Here is an 18,361-nt window from a genome sequence, read left to right as displayed (position 1 = left end):
TTTATGAAGCTGCACTTGGCAACCCTGCGGTTATCGAGAGATTCGAGGAAAGCAGCAGCAGAGCCACGAATGCGAACATCAGCAGCTCCCGACGATGCCTGTAAGTGGCTTTGCTCAACTAGACAACGATTCTCGCATTTGACAGTTGTTCATATATGCTCTATCGTCTGGCGTTTCAATATTAATCCGCTTGCTGATTATTTTAACCGTGCGATAAACATGGGAAAGTTTGTGATTTCACGTGGCGCTGCGCAGCTTCAGATAGGGCCTAATGTTTCACTTCACACGAGAGAGACATGTTTGCACTGCTGCAGTGCACCGAGGAAAACGATAGGTTGGACAAGATTGATGTTTTATTTGTCTTGTTAAAAGTAAGGTATTGTAGTTTTCAGACTGACAGTGATGGGAGTGATCAATATGGCTGTTGAACAATGTTGTTTTTGTGTGCAAAGAAGCATGGTGTCAGTAGTTGTAATGTTATTGCGGTAGTGCCTCTATAAATATAGTGTTGCTTAGATTGTAGATTTTGTAATTGAGAGAGTAAAATTACTGTCATATTGTTGGAGATGGGGTGTGTGAATGAAATAAAATGTACATATTTTTTTTTGTTAATATTTGCATTACACGCAGTTAAAATTGTAATTTTGTGTAAATATTGGAAATGTCAAAAACTCACATTTAAAATGCCAATATTTTCATTATATATATATATATATAAAGCAGCAGCAGAATATATATAATATATAAAATTGTATTAATATTTAAAATTATATATATATATATATATATTTTTTTTTTTTTAATGTGATATATGTGTAATTTTATGTAAATATTTAAATTCAAATTGTAAAAGTATTAAATTTTAACATTTACATATTTTTCACACACACATATATATATATATATATATATATACACACACTCTCTCTCTCTCACACACACACACATTTTAAATATTTATATATGTGTAATTCTATATAAATCAATTTATAAAGGTAAATATTTACATAATTTCTTTTAAATAAAAAAAAATAATATTTTAACTATATTTTTGCCAGCTGGCCAAAGATCTGCTGAACCCGTCCTTTGATTTTGAGAGAAGGCAGCATAAGAAGAAAAGGCTTGTGCAGAGTCCGAACTCGTACTTCATGGATGTGAAATGCCCAGGTTTGAGATCTTTAGAAGAACCGTTTGTTTGTCTTATCATGGGTAATGTATCACTAATCTTTTCTGCTTATCTTCACGCAGGTTGTTATAAGATCACGACTGTGTTCAGTCATGCGCAGACGGTCGTGCTGTGCGTTGGGTGTTCAACGGTGCTCTGCCAGCCCACAGGAGGAAAAGCCAGGCTGACCGAGGGTGTGTATCTGCTGAATGATTGTAAAACATCCAGCCTGTCTGGGTTGTACTTTTGAATCGGACGTAACTACACATCTAAATATTTGATGCAGTATCTCAAGCTACTTATTTTCTTTTTTTAAATAGGTTGTTCTTTCAGAAGAAAGCAGCACTGAGAAGGATGATGATGGAGTGATGCTTTGAATACAAAGAATTGTGCAACTTCTTAATGCCTTACTTTTCATTGATTACAATGAATGAATTTGAATAATGTGATAATGAATGATGCATGGCAGGTTCTTTCTACCATGCTACCAGTTCAGTGGTTCTGAATAAAGTTTCTTCTGCATGATACAGCTGCATCCTGCAATTTAATTCAAACGTATTCAAAACAGTCAGTGCAACATTTTTAGTTTCATTTCTCATCTCATGCAATGATCAGCACCTTGGCATCTAGATTTTGTTGTTGAAAACTTTCTATCTGCACTACCATTCAAAAGTTTGAGGATAAGATTTTCAGTTTTTTAAAAAAAATTCTGTTATGCTCACCAAGGCTGTGTTTATTTGATGAAAAATATAGAAATATTATAATTAAAAACATTTCTCATCTCATGCAATGATCAGCACCTTGGCATCTAGATTTTGTTGTTGAAAACTTTCTATCTGCACTACCATTCAAAAGTTTGAGGATAAGATTTTCAGTTTTAAAAAAAAATTCTGTTATGCTCACCAAGGCTGTGTTTATTTGATGAAAAATATAGAAATATTATAATTAAAAATAAAAATGTTCAATTTTATATTGTTTAATAATGTAATTTATTCCTATTATACATATAAAAAACAGTTGTGCTGCTTAGTATTTTTGTGGAAACTATTTTTCAGTATTCTTTTTTTAATAGAAAATTCAAAATAACTATTTAAAGTGGATTTTTTTCCATTCTTAATGTTTACTAGCACTTTTGATCAATTTGATGTATCCTTGTTGATTAAATGTGCTGATTTCTTTTAAAAATAAATAATAATCTCACCAACCCCAGGCTATAAATTGGATGTGAGGGTTTGTATACAATATAAAATTCGCTAGAATACTATAAACTGACTTTTGCATTGAAAATATTTTTGAGATTGCTTTCATTCAGTTGCAATTATGGATATTCAAGTAAACAAAGGAGGAATTGTACTGAAATGTTTTATTTGTGAAAATAAAACACATTTTAAAGAAGGAAACAACACGTTAAACATATGGTGTGTCACATTCTTACAAATACAGATTTTCAACTGGCTCTTGACCAAAGCACATCTATAGATTAACATACAGAAGTGAACATACTCAAACATACAGAATAATTTACATGCAAATTTAAGTCACTATTAAATTTTTTTATCCAAAATAGTTGCTTTAAATGTCCGGTAATACTCATTTATGGTGGTAATTGCCAAACACTCCTGGCTCCTCCTCATCAGACCCTTCAGAAATAATTCCAGCGGTGGCAAGAAAATGGTCCGTTTCGTAAGGCTTGGTGAGGAAGTTCTTGCTGTACGTATCGCTCAGCAAGAACTAAATTTAACCGGCCTAATACCGAGTGTACATTTGCAGCCACACAAGTATTGCACCAGTGTTTCTTCTATATGACATTTACTGAGTCTGGCACTGGACGCCATGCCTGGGGCCTTCGTCTTCATCGTAGGCTTCACCACTGTGGTTTCTCTTTTGTTTTTCATAGTCTACTTCACACAGGTCAACCTCTTCCATATCATCTGACATCATGACGTGATCTCTGACTGGAAGTAGCCTCTCCAGGTCAGGCAGCATGTGCTCAGGTAGCCAGTGTTTATCTGGGAACTCAATCTGAGGGAATAGAAAGGCTTCTGTAAGATGTGATGGTCCCAACACAAATTATAATTTAATCATTGCTTGCTTTCACACAAGTGTTTTTTTCTCTATTATTTATTTATATATTTATTAAACATTTATTTTTCCAATGTGAGATTTTTATTTATTTATTTGGCTGTAAGCAATTCGTTTTTTTCATAGAAGATTCCAAGCAAAATACAATATAAATGAGAAATGAAAAAATATAATAATAAATCACACACATTATATTAAATTACTTTAGTTTATTATTTATATCGTTTTTATTAGTAATTGTTTTTTTTAGCAGTAAGCAATTAGTTTTGTTCCTATAAGATGCTAAATCAAAATTTAAAAAAAATTAAATATAATAATGATAATAATCACATCGTACTCATTTTTTGTTATTTTCAGTATAATAATTTGTCTAATTAATTTAGATCTAATTAAATTTATATTTAATTAATTTTGTTTTTGTTCTTGCAAAGCAAACTTGAATACAAATAGTAATAAAATAAAATATAATAATAGTAAGAATTTTAATGATCACAAATCTGATAAAAAATGTGTCCATTTTTTAATTTTCAATGATTTTAATTTATTATTAGTAATTACTTTTTTTGGCAGTAGGCCATCTATTTATGGTTTGTTTATCGAAGATGCAAAGCAACATCAAATCAAATAAACCATGATGAAATAAAATGAATAAAACATAATGATTGTAATAGAATCAGATTAGGTACTGACTTACCTCAAACTGTATGATGAGAAGCCCTTTCTCATCAGGGTCTCTGTACACAGGCATGCCCTCATTATGAATACATTTGAGATCATTAGGTTTTATTACTTGACCTAAAACAAAAAAGAATAAAAATTCAAATCAATCCAAATTGATTTGCTGTCCTAAATATGAATTGAAATACCACTCGAATATTAAGCACATATAAATAGTAAATAGGACATACCTGGAGGTGAGTTGATGAGCAACAATCGGTTATCTAGCATATGAATCGTTTTTTTAAACCCACAGAGTGCCTCCACCAGCTTGATCTTCATCTTCATGATCAGGTTGTCATCTCGTCTTTGGAAGACGGGGTGTTGTTTAACGTCCAGTACGATTATAACATCACCAGGCTCCAGTCCAGGCTCTTGATCTCCTTCTCCGTGGAATGTGATCTTCTGGCTGTCCTTCATACCTGTGACAAACACCATTATTAGTATGCTTCTAGAATACTTCACTAGGATACAGAAGTTCATGTTCTTCTACCTTTGTCAATATGGACTTCAAGAATCTTCTTCTTGCGTTCCACTTTGTGTCCATTGCAGTTCTTGCAACGGTCCTTGGAGTTGAACCTCTCTCCCTGTCCTTGGCAGTCGGAGCACATGCTCTGAATCTGCTGGATCATTCCCGGTCCAATCTGTTGCACCTGGACCTGAACGCCTCTTCCTTTACATGTTGAGCATTTTTCAATTGCGCCTTTTTTGCCTCCATAACCTGCCAGACAGATCATTTACATCTTAAATCTTTAAATCACCACTGGGTCTTGAATTACAATATTATTATAACAATTTTCCCATTAAAGGAACTCAACAGACTAGCAATCTTCTTACCTTCGCATTTCTCACAGATCACGTTCTTCTGAAGGCCAAGTTTTCTTGTTGAGCCGTTGTATAATTCCTCCAGTGTGACTCCAAGCTGGTGAACCACATTCTTACCTGAATAAAGGAAAACAAATTACACAGTATTAGCTACCAACCACCAGGATATGAAACAATTAAAGTGCATAAACTATATTTAAGACTATATTTGACTTCCCATGGGGGATGTTACAAAACATGACACTTGCTTACTGCCACCTAGTGCAGTAAATAAATGTCTCACCTCTCCTTTCTCTCTGCATTCTGCCACAACCACCAAAAAACATGTTGAAAATGTCCATGGGAGATTCTCCTCCTGCCATGCTTCCCTCCTTTATGGCTTGTTCACCACCTTGGTCATACAAATCCCTCTTTTTGGGATCTGACAGGACCTCGTAGGCTTGTGATATTAGTTTAAACTGGAGGATAGAAAAGATATTAATTTTAATAATGCATGCATAAACACACTTCCCATCACGAATCTGTTTCTTAACAAATTTATTACATATTTTAAATTGCTTAATTTCTTTTTTACTTTTATTCTCCTTGGCCATTTATTCTGCATTTCTTTTTCCCCATCACTTTGTATTAGGATTTTTCAATTTTTTCATGAAGTCATGAAAACACTCTTGCGGAGTATTTGTTTTGCTTTTTGAGCAAATGGGAATGAAAAAAATATAGTTATGGTACTCTCCCATTCACTGCTCTTGAAGTTATCCCAGCTATGACGACTTCCGCTGCTGAGAAACCCAGAAATGTGAAAAAGGTCCATTGGGTAGGAATAGGGATGTAGAATATGGTCACACAGAACATGTGCTTTATAAGTACTAATAAACAGCCAATATGTTAATAATAGGTATGCTAATAAGAAACTAGTTAATAGTGAGAATTGATCCCAATACTAAAGTGTTAGCAACAACATAAAATAAGATAAAATATAATAATTAATCAAAATACTTTTTTCTTCTTTCATTACTGTCAAGGGCTTCTGCACCATTTACGGCTTCATTCAAAATAATAAAAATGCAAAAAATCAAATAAAAATAATAATAAAAATACAAATCATGAACTATATGCATCCATATATGTGCATAGACCTCAAAGCCATGTTTAGAAATCAGGGGCGTTTCCTCCGAGGAGGCAAGGGAGCAATGTCTCCTCAAAAAGTTGGATGAGAAAATAATCGATATTACAAAAATAAAACAGCGCAAATATGACTAAATATGATATTAAAAGTCTAAAAGTCACTTGTTTTTATAAAGTAACACTGTCCAACAGCGACACCCGCAGCTAAAGTTACAGCGGAGGCTTGCCTCCCTTCGGTCCATTGACTTTCTACAGAGAACCCAATGCGTGCCGTGACTTTTCTGGAGGCTCATTGAGATGAATGAGGGAAAGTCACGTGAGAGGAGGCAATGCCTCCATCGCGCTATAAATTGGATATGATCGGTTAAGGTTGGATGTGATTGGTTCGTGTGATAAATCCCGCCTCTTGTTTTCGTGCGAGCTCTCGGCCTGAATGAAGAAAATGATGGCGTTATTGACTAATTATAAAGTAAGTAAACAACTTTCCCGCTTAGATATCACTACTTTGTCTCACGTCAAAATAAAACCTGAAATGGTCTGAAAACGTGATGAGTGCATCAGTTTTTAGTGAACATGCAGCGTGGTGAAATGAAAGATATATCTCCGTGTCTGTGGCAGTGTTTACAGAGCTTTTATGACGATGACCCGAAATAAGTTGAAAGAACAGCTGAACGACAGTCCACAAATAAAACATATTGGTAACATTTTACAATAAGACGTCATTTAATGAGTTAACTAACATTAACATACAATGAACATTTATTACAGTATGTATTCATCTTTGTTTACATTAGTTAATACAAATACAGTTGTTCATTGTTAGTTCACGGTGCATAAACTAATGTTAACAAACACAACTTTTGATTTTAATAATGCATTAGTAAATGCTGAAATTAATGTTAACTAAGAAATAATAAATGCTGTAGAAGTAGGCTCTTGTTTATTCTTAGTTCATGTTAACTAATGAAACCTTAGTGTAAACTGTTTCCAGAATATTGTTCAAATTGTTACTGCCTTTAGTCATTATTTTGGAATAAATATAAAAATGCATAAAAACACTATGAAATACATAATTAGTATTCAAATAAAAATAATATTAATAAAATACAACATAGAATTATATTCACTTTTGTATGTAATCTTTATATATAAATATATATAAAACTGCCTCCTCATTTTAAAACACCACCGTTAGAAATGCGTCTCGCAGCAGCTCTCAGGAGTGTTCAGGACACTTCCAGAAAGTTCCTCTCATTTCCGTCGCTGTATTTATCAGGCAACGTGAAACATGATACAGTATCCGCTCGCGGCGCACCACCTCCACTTACTTTCTCGCCTTCATTCGGGTTTTTGTCCGGGTGATATTTCAGCGCCAGTTTCCGATATGCCTTCTTGATCTCGTCCAGCGAGGCTTTGGGACTGACGCCGAGCAGATCGTAGAAACCGGTTTCTCGAACCATCTTTGACAGGAATCAGCTACAGTGTAACGTTACAGGAACACAACACAGGCTATCAACAGCCCTGCCTACTACCACGACATGCCTATGACAGTCAAAGGGCATATTAAAGCTTAATACAGTGTTTAATAATGCCACTAAACATACATATGTTACATGAAACAATATCAGAGCAGGTTAATACAAGCGGTCACTTGAATTACAACAGACTGTTATGAACTTACTTGAAAGCTAACGTGATAGCCTACTCAAACTGTCCGTTACATGAGTGAATGGCTCTAGAGAGAACCCTTCAAATTAATCTTCGTGACTGTATGTGTGTACGTTATGAGTTTGATAATACTCACAGGGATAAAGGAAGAGGAAACGCCGGCTCGTCTCTCTGCTAGTCCGCTTGTGTGACTGTTGTACTGCCGCTGAACGCAGCGCGCGCTGTCGCTCTCATATAAACCGCGGCGCTCCAGAACCTTCCACCAGTGTTGTTGCCAACTCATTTTCAGGGGAAGTTGCTAAAGGAAGGTTGATTTGTTGCTAAAAGTTGCTAAATGATGTTGTGATGGATTACAATTGAAGTTTTATACTTTAAAGCGGGTTATTAGTAGTTAGTTAGTATGCTGCACTCTCAAGAAAAGTACAAAAGAATGCACAATCTTCTGTGTTAATATGAAGGGATTTTCTGGATTAATTTTTCCACAGGTTTTTGTACCTGCATTTTTAATTACGCATTGTATTTTGTGTTTTCGGGTTACAACGGATAACGGCTAATTAATGTCCTGGAAAGTGACTAGCAACTTTTCCATTTTTCTGCATATTTTTCTTACAGTGCACTAACTCATCAACAATCACAGGTACAAGCTACTAACAAAGTGTCTCATAAATGAAAAATAACAGTATTCAGTTATTATTAGTAGTACTATTAAATTAAACAATTGCAAATAGCAGCTAACTTAATTCCTGTAACGTGTGTACTGCTAGGCATCTTTGTTTCCTCTTTTTGTGTAATTTAAATGCTAAATTGTGCCTTTTTATCGTTGGAGTCACTTATCAAGAGTTGCTAAAAGCTGCCAAATAAATAAAAAAAATAGCTAAATTTGTTTCTAGGTGCTTTTGGAAGAAAAAGTTGCTAGGGTAGTCTGAAAAGTTGCTAAATTTAGCAACAAAATTGCTAAGTTGGCAACACTGGTCTCGAGCTCCAGCGCCGGAGCCTTCCATGCGAAAACTAGACGGGATGATGGGCTGGAATAAGGGCATGCAGCTTGGTATCATGAGATGTTGGTATCCAAGCCATTATGAATGATAGGCCTACCTAACTTTATGTATGCTAGAATGGGTTTGCATGATGTTTTAAGTTAGAGTAACATGCAAAGTTGAATTTATTTTTACATTTTCTAAAGAAATGTGAGATGCATGTGCAAATATTGCAAAATTCATGCAAAAAAAGAAAGCTATAGAACGTAGCAAGTTATTACTAAAGCAAAGTAAATCTAGATCCCACATGTGTCAAGTCGAATTTATTTATATAGCGCTTTAAACAATACATTACAGATTGCTTCAAAGCAGCTTTACTGGGATTATCAGGAAAATAATGATTTAAACTAATGGAAAATAATGTCAGTGTCATTCCAAAAATATATTTGCCAATTGCTCAGCAGAGGTCGCTCTTTAACAAGGTAAACTTTTCAGCAGGCTAAATGATGATGGTGGACATGTTATGTACAATTGTGGTGTTGTTTGTTCATTTTTTTTCTTTGCTTGTTTTCGTTTAATTTAAATAAATGTTAGTACATAAAACTAAATGAAACTGTTGCCCAGGCAATTAGCTGAAACAACATAGTTTATTCATATTTTATTTTAGTTCATGTTAAGGAATATTTACCACCAATTAATATAACAGAAACCTATTTAAGTTTGTAAAAACAGAAGTTGTCAAAACAGTTTTGCCCTATAAAGTTTATATAGCTTGTCAAACATTTAAAGTGAAATATATTAGTCTTCTGTCATCTTAAAAGGTCGTGAATGCTGTTTTATTTTGATTTCAAGCAAAATGCATCATAACTGATATATTAATATTTCAAAATATAGCAATACACCAAAGCAGGGGTAGCCTATATAAACTGCAAACACACAGAGTCTTGTTTATTTAAAAGAATCCTTGTACTGTGAATTAGTTTTAAAACTCGTTGTGGTACTAATGAAACAATCTTCATTGCAAAAATCATTTTGCGTGTATAGGTCTAGTTTCGGTTGATGTTAACTTTAGGAATAAAATGTGATAATATGTGACACATTTTCTCTCAAAATATGTTCATGTCATGTATCATGTCATGCGTCCTGTATTTCTGTCGTTTATTAACGCTGCTGATTTGTGAATGAATTTTCAGGCTACACTCTTAAAAATGAAGGTGCCTCAAACGGTTCTTCAAGCGATGCCATAGAAGAACCATTTTTGGTTCCACAAAGAAGCATTCAGTCAAAGGTTCTTTAAAGAACCATCTCTTTCTTACTTTTTTATAATCTGAAGAACCTTTTTTTGCCACAAAGAACCTTTTGTGAAACAGAAAGGTTCTTCAGATGTTGAAGGTTCTTTATGGAACCATTTAGACAAAAAGGTTCTTCTGTGGCATCACGAAGCACCTTTATTTTTAAGAGTGTACTAGAGTTGGTTATTGGACTGAATCATTCAAACGGGTTTATGATTCAGTTTGAATCATTCGAACAGCTCGCCCACAACTGAATCATTTGTAGATTCTACTAGTGGAAGGTTCTCACTGACAGGAACACAGAGAACAAACTAGAGAGCTGGATGAAGTAGATGTTTACACACAGTCAAGTAAAGACTGTAAACGCATCCTATCATTTGCGAGCAGCAGTGAAGAAGGTCTTCGAGTGAACACCTGCAAATGCACCTTGCGAACCACTTACAGGTAAATATGACCAAAAGAGAATCAAACCACTAACAATAGGCCCACTATTCTTACTTTTTCTGTTTCTGGTTGCCTAATTATAAATAGCATGCACTTTGCATAACTGTTGTTAATGTAGATTTGATTCTTTAGTTAAAAATCAATGACAGATTGTTATAATGACTTCAGTGGTGTTAGGCAAAATGTGGATTTTTTTTTGTCAGGATCTTTTACTTTCTTAAAATGAAATTAAGCTTATGTTTTCTTGTTTTTTTTTCTTTCTTTTTTTTTTGGCACAAAGTAAACAAAAAATGTCAAGGTGGCTTTTTCTGTATAATGTGGAATAGCGTCATTAAGAGGGTGAATATGGCTACTTGTTGGCCATTATTGTTCCTGATAATTTCTTAAGAAAACATGTTGCAAATAAAGCAATACTTTGATCTTCAAATCAAAGGATCATACCAGCATCATTTTTCGTGATAGTTCCTGTGTTAATAACTTCAACATTTGTTGAAAATTGTATAAAAGATTTTTAAAACCATATAACACCAACATGAATACAGAATATGTCTTAGGCTTAGCACATGTGTTTAGTATAGATTTTTATAATATTTTATGTTCTTTATCTTGGACACTTACTGGGCTCCAACCTATTAAGGAATTTTTGTTCTATTGATGATATAGTTATATTATCATCCTTCATATAAAGAGTCACAAATGTCTTTTGCCGAACATCAAGAAAGCATTATGTGACAGACAGTAATAAGCAACAGTATATGATACTAAACACAGAATAGTATTACTGTAGTAAGTTTTAACGATTTGTAAGTTAAGTTGAAGTTTTGAAAGGAAGATCCAAATGAGCATCACTTTGTTCACATTAGTGTTAACCTGATTTTGTAAACTCAGCTAGGCTCCGTAGGCCTATCAAAAAACTAATCTACTAATCTACTTTACTGATCAGTCATCAGTAGTGGTCGTCATATCCTTCTTTTCCCCAATTTATTACAGAACCAATGCCTTCCAAAGTTTACTTTCTCATTTCTGGACTTCCTTTTTTATTTAAAAGGTTTTTGAAGAAATTCACAAAACTGTTTGGGCAATCAGTTTATTATAAATAAACACCAACAACAATAGCAGTGTAACAGTGTTTTATTGGTTTTATAAAAAGAATCACAGCATTAAGTTTGTTGGGTCAAAGTTTCAGTGATTTGAAGGCTGGTAGATTCTCTGTCATGTAGAAGACAGCCGTCAGTTCAACTGTGTTTCACAGACGGATGAGTAGATGCTGATTGAGTTCTCCAGCTCTTCTCTGTCAGACATCTCTGTATTGTGATGTTTAGAAGAGCATTTGTATGATGTGATCCAGCAGCGATGTACAAGCGTGTAGAAACACTTGTTCACAGATCGCTCTCATGTTCCACTGATTTGTGGCAGAAAGCTCAGCGTCTCTCCTGTCATCGGTTTGAAAATATTTGGCATAAAAAATGCTTAAAAGAAATAAAGAAAAGGCTATGAACAGGAGAAAAGTGCAAAGGGTACAAGCGAGTAGAAACACTTGCTCTAAGGTCGCTCTTATGCTCCGCTCATTTGTAGCAGGCAGCTCGGCTTCCCTCACATGATCAGCAATTTTCTTCTCAAGACCACATAGATATGCCAGCAGAATAACCACCGGTGCAGTTCATTATGGGAACAATAAACGTTACACAAAGACTGACAGCCAGAAACAGTCAAAGAGTCTTTGTCTTCATTTTGAACTGTGTATTTATTGTCATATTTAACTAACAAAGCTAACAAATTAAATTTTGTGAAATGTTTTGATTCAAAAGTGTGCTTGTACATATCTACTGTCAGTTTTTGAAATAAATGTAATCTATTTTAATATTTTGTTATATAATGAAAAAAAAGTATAATATTTATTTGTAGCAAATGAGACAGTCAAGCTACAACTGATGTGTTTGTTTCTCTGTATTATATCAGTATTGACAAGAAATTCATCTGCCTTTAATGGTCGTAGAACATCCTTGAGAAAAAATTCGGTTCTTGAGTGTGTAATAGTAGGCATCATAATATTATATTAAGTAAGAAACAGAAAAGACGTTTCAAACATACAGTAACTTTGAGAAATTAAAATTTTATTTTTATTGAATGATTCTTACAGGAGACTTGTGACAGATTCACACTGAAAACTTTATTAATCATCAAAAGTGAGTCACAAAACAGTGAATAACAACTATCTTGATGATCTGTGATGAATGTAAGTCCAGAAGGTGAAGCACAGACTCAGTCAATCTCAGCTTGTGTCGCTCGACAATGTCACTGTTTCTAGAGCTCAAAGAAACCTTGTGCCGCACCGACTATAAATCTGATCGCATGTAGGAGAGACACAATGCTGGATAACTGACAGCGACGACGAGACACAATGAGCAGCAGCTTCAGTTCATCAGCTGCTCAGATTTAACGCTCCTCCTCTTGAACATAAACCAGTGATTGTTGGGTCAAAGTTTCAGTGATTTGAAGGCTGGTAGATTCTCTGTCATGTAGAAGACAGCCGTCAGTTCAACTGTGTTTCACAGACGGATGAGTAGATGCTGATTGAGTTCTCCAGCTCTTCTCTGTCAGACATCTCTGTATTGTGATGTTTAGAAGAGCATTTGTATGATGTGATCCAGCAGCGATGTACAAGCGTGTAGAAACACTTGTTCACAGATCGCTCTCATGTTCCACTGATTTGTGGCAGAAAGCTCAGCGTCTCTCCTGTCATCAGGTGTTGAGATGAAAACAGTTGGAACAGTAGGATTTCTGAAACATTTGGCATAAAAAATGCTTAAAAGAAGTAAAGAAAAGGCTGTGAACAGGAGAAAGGTGCAATGGGGAAAAGCAGGCAGAAAGACAACCCGCAACGTACTGCGTAAGTAAACAGAATTTACAGCGTAACTTTTTTGCAATTATAGTGTAGGCCTACCTATTCAGTACCTCTGTGTAGGCATAAGGGAATAATATGCTAATTTGGGGGAATAAAGGGGTAATAATCTGTAAAATTACAAATTAGTTCTACCGTAAGTATTTTGAAAATAAGGGGTACCTATTCTAATATTATGTGGTATGTATGACCTAACAACAATCTTATATTTGCAAGCGATTTAGCAAAAACATACACTGTGTACTTTTTTATAGCCTACACATATAAAACACGCTGGTAATTGTTTCAATCCAAACGCTTGGTTGAGACTGTTGGGTTAGGAAGCCAACTTGATTTGACCCAATTTGGGTTGATATCAGTAATAAGTAACCCGACGGCGCTGGGTTAGGAATGTGGAGGACGTGAGCATGCAGCAAGTCACGTGAGTTCAAACGTGAACGGTTCTGTGTGCAACGAAATCCGTGACTGCGGTGCTTAAGACGGGAACATGTGTGGAAAATAGGAGAAAACTAATCGAAGCGCAGACGAGGGACAACTTTGAAACTGTTTGGAGTGTGTTCCTTTAAAACTGGACCAGTGAATGTGGTGAGTGCGAACTGGAAACAGAATGGCGCTCGAGACGATTGAGTCTGTATTTGCGGCGCTCGTGACAGGAATATGTGTCAAAAATACAAGAAAACGAATCGAAGCGAGGAGGAGAGAGATTTTTGAAACTGACTGGAATGTGTTCTTTTAAAACTGGAGGGTTTTGTCCTAGTATGTTCTCACAACATTGAGCAGCGACTGATGAGCGGTAAAACCGGGAACTGTTAACTAGTCAAAATGGTGCTTGAGGATGTGGATCAAAACAGTAAAATCAAAGACGGTAAAATCCTGTCAGTTCGCTATAATACACAGTTTAATCTTGACTCTCAGTGTTTATTACTGTGTGTTTATTGGCGTGATGGTTGGGCCATAATAGTTTAACTTCGTCAGTGGGTAAAAAAAATGAACAAATTGAACAAAATCTTAAATTTGTTCTTAAACAAGCTTTTCAAAAGAATTTGGTTTAACTGTATAAGCTGTATAAGTATGGATTTGCTTTGCTTTTTTCTGATCTGGTGTAATAATTTTTAATCTTTTATTAGGCTATCTGTTGCCTGTGTTGTTACTGTTGTCATATTGTGTGTGATTTTAATTTTAAAACCCATTTTAGGTTAATTTAACCCAGCAGAAGGCCTATAGTAAATAAAACACTCCACCATGTTTATTGATACATTACCTGATATATAATGCATGTATGTATGACCTACTGTATAAACAATCATTTCAGAGCAATTTGTTGTAGCCACTTACCCTGTAACTACATGGAACAAGGGGGGAACAAGCACCACTTTATTACAGCGCGCAAATGTTGTATTTACCCTGTAGCTACATGGAACAAAGGGGGAACAAGCACCAATTAATATTACAGCCCGCAAATTTTGTATTTACCCTGTAACTACATGGAACAAGGGGGGAACAAGTTGAAATTAAACACAGTGTGTATATTTGCAAAGTAATTACAGAGGAAAAATATTGCACTAGTTTTAATTTGATTGTCCGATGGCCAAATTAAACCCTCTAAATTTTTTTTTTTTTGCTATAAAAACACCACAGTATACATCCATTGAAATGCAAAAAATTGTATCATGTATTTTTTCTGCGAACAGCTGGAAAGAGGTAAGCTTGTTTTAAGCTGCATTGAACCTTGATGGTATATCATGCAAAGTTATTTGGTGATAGTGGTGTTGAGACGTTGCTGGTGTGAAGTTGCTGAGATCGACGAATAAGCTTTCATAAGGTAAGTAGACTCGTGAATTATAATTCATACACTGTAAAAAGTAATTAGTTGAACTTACTTGGAAAACCTGGGGAAACTGATTGCCTCAAATTTCTCAAGCAAATTAGTTTATCATTTTTGACTTAATAAAACTTACTGTAACTTTGTATAGGTAACTTGTGTATATGTAGAGGTTACCAGAAAACTTGAGTGTTGCTAACTCAACTTGACAAGTTCAGCAAACTTAAGAGATGTAAGTTAAGCTTAGTGCACAGAACTCAAACAAAACAGTTCTCTTAACAAGTCTGCTTTGTTCACATTACTAGATAAATGTGTGGAAACTGATTGCCTTAAATTTCTCAAGTAAGCTGTACTCAAAACTTAGTTGTTAATACAAAGACAGAAAACTGATTGTTAGCACAACAATAGGGCATGTCTTTGTTTAAAACAATGTTAGTGATGTTTTGTTTAAACCAACCTTCCGCCACCTGTTGGTGCACTTCCGCCACCTACTGGTCTAGAGTTATTAGGGCACATAGTGGGATTTAATCCAACAAACTAGATGCTCTTAAGTACTGTGTACTAAAGTTGTTTCGTTTAACTATTGCATCCACCTGAAAGTTCACATAACACAGTGTAATTAAGTAAATTCAACACATTTGTAAAAATCAGTTATGTTTACTCGCTTTTCTTAAGTAGATTTAGTGATTACTTTTTACAGTGTAGCAGAAACTCATTAACTCGTTTCACTAGATGTCCAGTTTTGTTGTTCAGTAATCTCCATCATGTATCCTTTAATAATAGAATTTGTACCCCATGGTTAAAAAAATACCTATAGGCCTATAATAAAATAACTATATAAAATTATAAAAAGTATATTGTCTTTCTCAATCATTCCCAAACATAAGATTGTTGTTTAGGCCATACATACCACGTAATATTAGAATAGGTACCTCTTAGTTTCAAAATACTTACAGTATAAATGATTTGTAATTTTACAGGTTGATTCCCCTTTATTCCGCAAATGTCGCATATTATTTCCCTACACGGAGTTACTGAATAGGTACACTATAATTACAAACAAGTTACGCTGTAACTTCAGTTTACTTAAGCAGTTCTTTGCAGGTTGCATATCTGGTTGTTACCCCCTTATTACCCAAACGTAACATATTGTTCCCTTACACCTACACATACGTTCTTTATAGGTACACTATACTTACAGAAACGTACACCGTAAATTCAGTATACTTACGTAGTTCTTTGCGGGTTGTAATCTAAAGCGTTACCAATACTTCTACAATACAAATGTTTCTTTTGTGTTGTTGTTTTATATCTGTATATTTAGCTTTAAGATCATATAGACAGATATATCTCCAGTATAGAAATGCCTGAAGTCCGCAATTGAAGACTTGATATGGTATGATTAAAGAAAACTTGTAGTTGAACACCTTACAAGAGATAAAGGTCTTTTAAGAGGCGGCCCGTTCTCAAATAATGTCAGTGATCCCGAAAAATGGAAACTTCGGAACTAAATTTCTCGAGTCTAACGTTTGAACATGTCAAGTATAAAGAGCCCTGCAGCAGCATGTCAACTCAGTCGTTTGACTCGAAGAACATACAAAAATCTGTTTATCTGGAGTGGAAATGGACACTAAAACTACACCAGCGATCGTGTACTCAACTATTACTGTTTATCAAGACTGTGTCATCAACATGCCTGCCACAAAAGAGTGGAGCCTAAGTGTGATCTTTGGGGATTTGCTTCAGTGTGTTTACCAGTGGCTACGGAATCGCATTTAATAAAAGATTTCTGAGAGAGAAGAGCTTGAGAACTCAATCACCAGCAGCTCATCCATCTGTGGCTGATGGCTGTTATCTCATGACGACATGACACTGCACTGCATGAAAAGGCAGCTTTCTAGGCTGGTCATCACCGCACGCGGTTCTGAAAATGTTCGGGTTTTGACTTTTTACTCTATAGTGTCCCACATCTTCGGGCTGACACACTTACCGTACATGATATGCAACAACTAGATGAAACCGGACTTTGAAACCAACAAACTGCTTGAGCTCATGCATGACTTTCTACATTCATCACATTAACATAAGGATCCACGGGACGTCTCATTGCATGCCCTTGACTTTCACAACCTCTTCCTGGACACTTTACTTTTGTTACTTTTATTTTTGATTCTCCTGAAACTGTCAAATGTGCTAGATATGTGCTTTAATAAAAGATTTTTAAATTTGAGAATTTTGATCCTGTCTGTTGCCAAACAATTAAGCAAATTATCATCAGATATCAGAATATTAAGTAATCATTTATTTAATTACTACTATATAAAGCAGAATACACCTTTAATGGTTTATGGAATAGGAGATCTCCCAATGTTATTTAGGAAATGAGGCCTGTTCTGACAATCGCTCAGCAGAGGTAACACGGGAAGATTTTCAGCCAGCTAATAAATAATGGATCTTGTATAACCATGTGTGTACTTAACAGTTGTTATAATATGAGCGTTCATTCAATCATTCATTCATTTAGTATAACATACATAAGACCTATATAAGTATAGGGCAGAAGCTTTGTGATACACTGCATTAAAAATAATAATAATAATTCATGTTTTAAATATTTTTTATTAAAGAATAGTAAATCTTCATCAATAAATCATCTCAATCGTCATCAGCGCTGCACAGTTACAAAATAGTGGAATTAACAAATGAATTGTTTTCCAGAATAGCAGTGTCCAAAAAGAAGTTTTGTATGTTGTTGTTTTATATCTGTATATTTAGCTTTAAGATCATATAGACAGATATATCTCCAGTATAGAAATGCCTGAAGTCCGCAAATGAAGACTTGATATGGTATGATTAAAGAAAACTTGTAGTTGAACACCTTACAAGAGATAAAGTACTTTTAAGAGGCGGCCCGTTCTCAAATAATGTCAGTGATCCCGAAAAATGGAAACTTCGGAACTAAATTTCTCGAGTCTAACGTTTGAATATGTCAAGTATAAAGAGCCCTGCAGCAGCATGTCAACTCAGTCGTTTGACTCGAAGAACATACAAAAATCTGTTTATCTGGAGTGGAAATGGACACTAAAACTACACCAGCGATCGTGTACTCAACTATTACTGTTTATCAAGACTGTGTCATCAACATGCCTGCCACAAAAGAGTGGAGCCTAAGTGTGATCTTTGGGGATTTGCTTCAGTGTGTTTACCAGTGGCTACGGAATCGCATTTAATAAAAGATTTCTGAGAGAGAAGAGCTTGAGAACTCAATCACCAGCAGCTCATCCATCTGTGGCTGATGGCTGTTATCTCATGACGACATGACACTGCACTGCATGAAAAGGC

At 35.0% G+C, this 18,361-nt stretch overlaps 2 protein-coding genes and 1 long non-coding RNA gene across 3 annotated transcripts; 2 read left to right on the top strand and 1 right to left on the bottom strand.

The window, feature by feature from the left end:
• On the top strand, positions 1–1,692 carry LOC107598918 (40S ribosomal protein S27-like). The gene is made up of 4 exons (XM_016290358.1): positions 1–100; positions 1,059–1,167; positions 1,249–1,359; positions 1,486–1,692. Exons 1-4 carry the CDS (start codon positions 95–97, stop codon positions 1,512–1,514), a joined length of 255 nt encoding a protein of 84 aa, XP_016145844.1. The 5' UTR covers positions 1–94; the 3' UTR covers positions 1,515–1,692.
• A 663-nt stretch (positions 1,693–2,355) lies between these two features.
• On the bottom strand, positions 2,356–7,812 carry LOC107598844 (dnaJ homolog subfamily A member 4-like). Its single transcript, XM_016290287.1, has 8 exons — positions 7,719–7,812; positions 7,243–7,390; positions 5,073–5,247; positions 4,802–4,906; positions 4,458–4,685; positions 4,156–4,386; positions 3,942–4,042; positions 2,356–3,187 (listed from the first exon to the last, which is right to left on the bottom strand). The coding sequence occupies exons 2-8, from the start codon at positions 7,372–7,374 to the stop codon at positions 2,975–2,977; spliced, it is 1,185 nt and encodes a 394-aa protein (XP_016145773.1). The 5' UTR covers positions 7,375–7,390; positions 7,719–7,812; the 3' UTR covers positions 2,356–2,974.
• Positions 7,813–11,692: 3,880 nt separating this feature from the next.
• LOC107598917 (uncharacterized) lies at positions 11,693–17,769 on the top strand. The gene is made up of 3 exons (XR_001610610.1): positions 11,693–11,704; positions 15,171–15,177; positions 17,710–17,769. It is a non-coding gene; the product is annotated as an uncharacterized lncRNA (long non-coding RNA).
• Positions 17,770–18,361: the final 592 nt, after the last annotated feature.

The sequence above is a fragment of the Sinocyclocheilus grahami genome, unplaced genomic scaffold (genome assembly GCF_001515645.1).
Source record: "Sinocyclocheilus grahami isolate Dianchi unplaced genomic scaffold, SAMN03320097.WGS_v1.1 scaffold257.1, whole genome shotgun sequence".
NCBI lineage: Eukaryota > Metazoa > Chordata > Actinopteri > Cypriniformes > Cyprinidae > Sinocyclocheilus > Sinocyclocheilus grahami.
Note: the sequence above shows the minus strand (reverse complement) of the source record. Positions and strands in the feature narration are given on the sequence as shown.

What these genes read in the sequence shown, in the direction of transcription:
- LOC107598918 (XM_016290358.1), top strand. An exon ending in CATGGATGTGAAATGCCCAG is followed by an intron (nt 1,168 to 1,248) that starts GTTTGAGATCTT and finishes ATCTTCACGCAG; the next exon opens with GTTGTTATAAGATCACGACT. An exon ending in AAAAGCCAGGCTGACCGAGG is followed by an intron (nt 1,360 to 1,485) that starts GTGTGTATCTGC and finishes TTTTTTAAATAG; the next exon opens with GTTGTTCTTTCAGAAGAAAG.
- LOC107598844 (XM_016290287.1), bottom strand. Translation starts at nt 7,374, where the DNA reads ATGGTTCGAGAAACCGGTTTCTACGATCTGCTCGGCGTCAGTCCCAAA. An exon ending in ACCCGAATGAAGGCGAGAAA is followed by an intron (nt 5,248 to 7,242) that starts GTAAGTGGAGGT and finishes TCTATCCTCCAG; the next exon opens with TTTAAACTAATATCACAAGC. An exon ending in GATCTGTGAGAAATGCGAAG is followed by an intron (nt 4,686 to 4,801) that starts GTAAGAAGATTG and finishes TCTGTCTGGCAG; the next exon opens with GTTATGGAGGCAAAAAAGGC.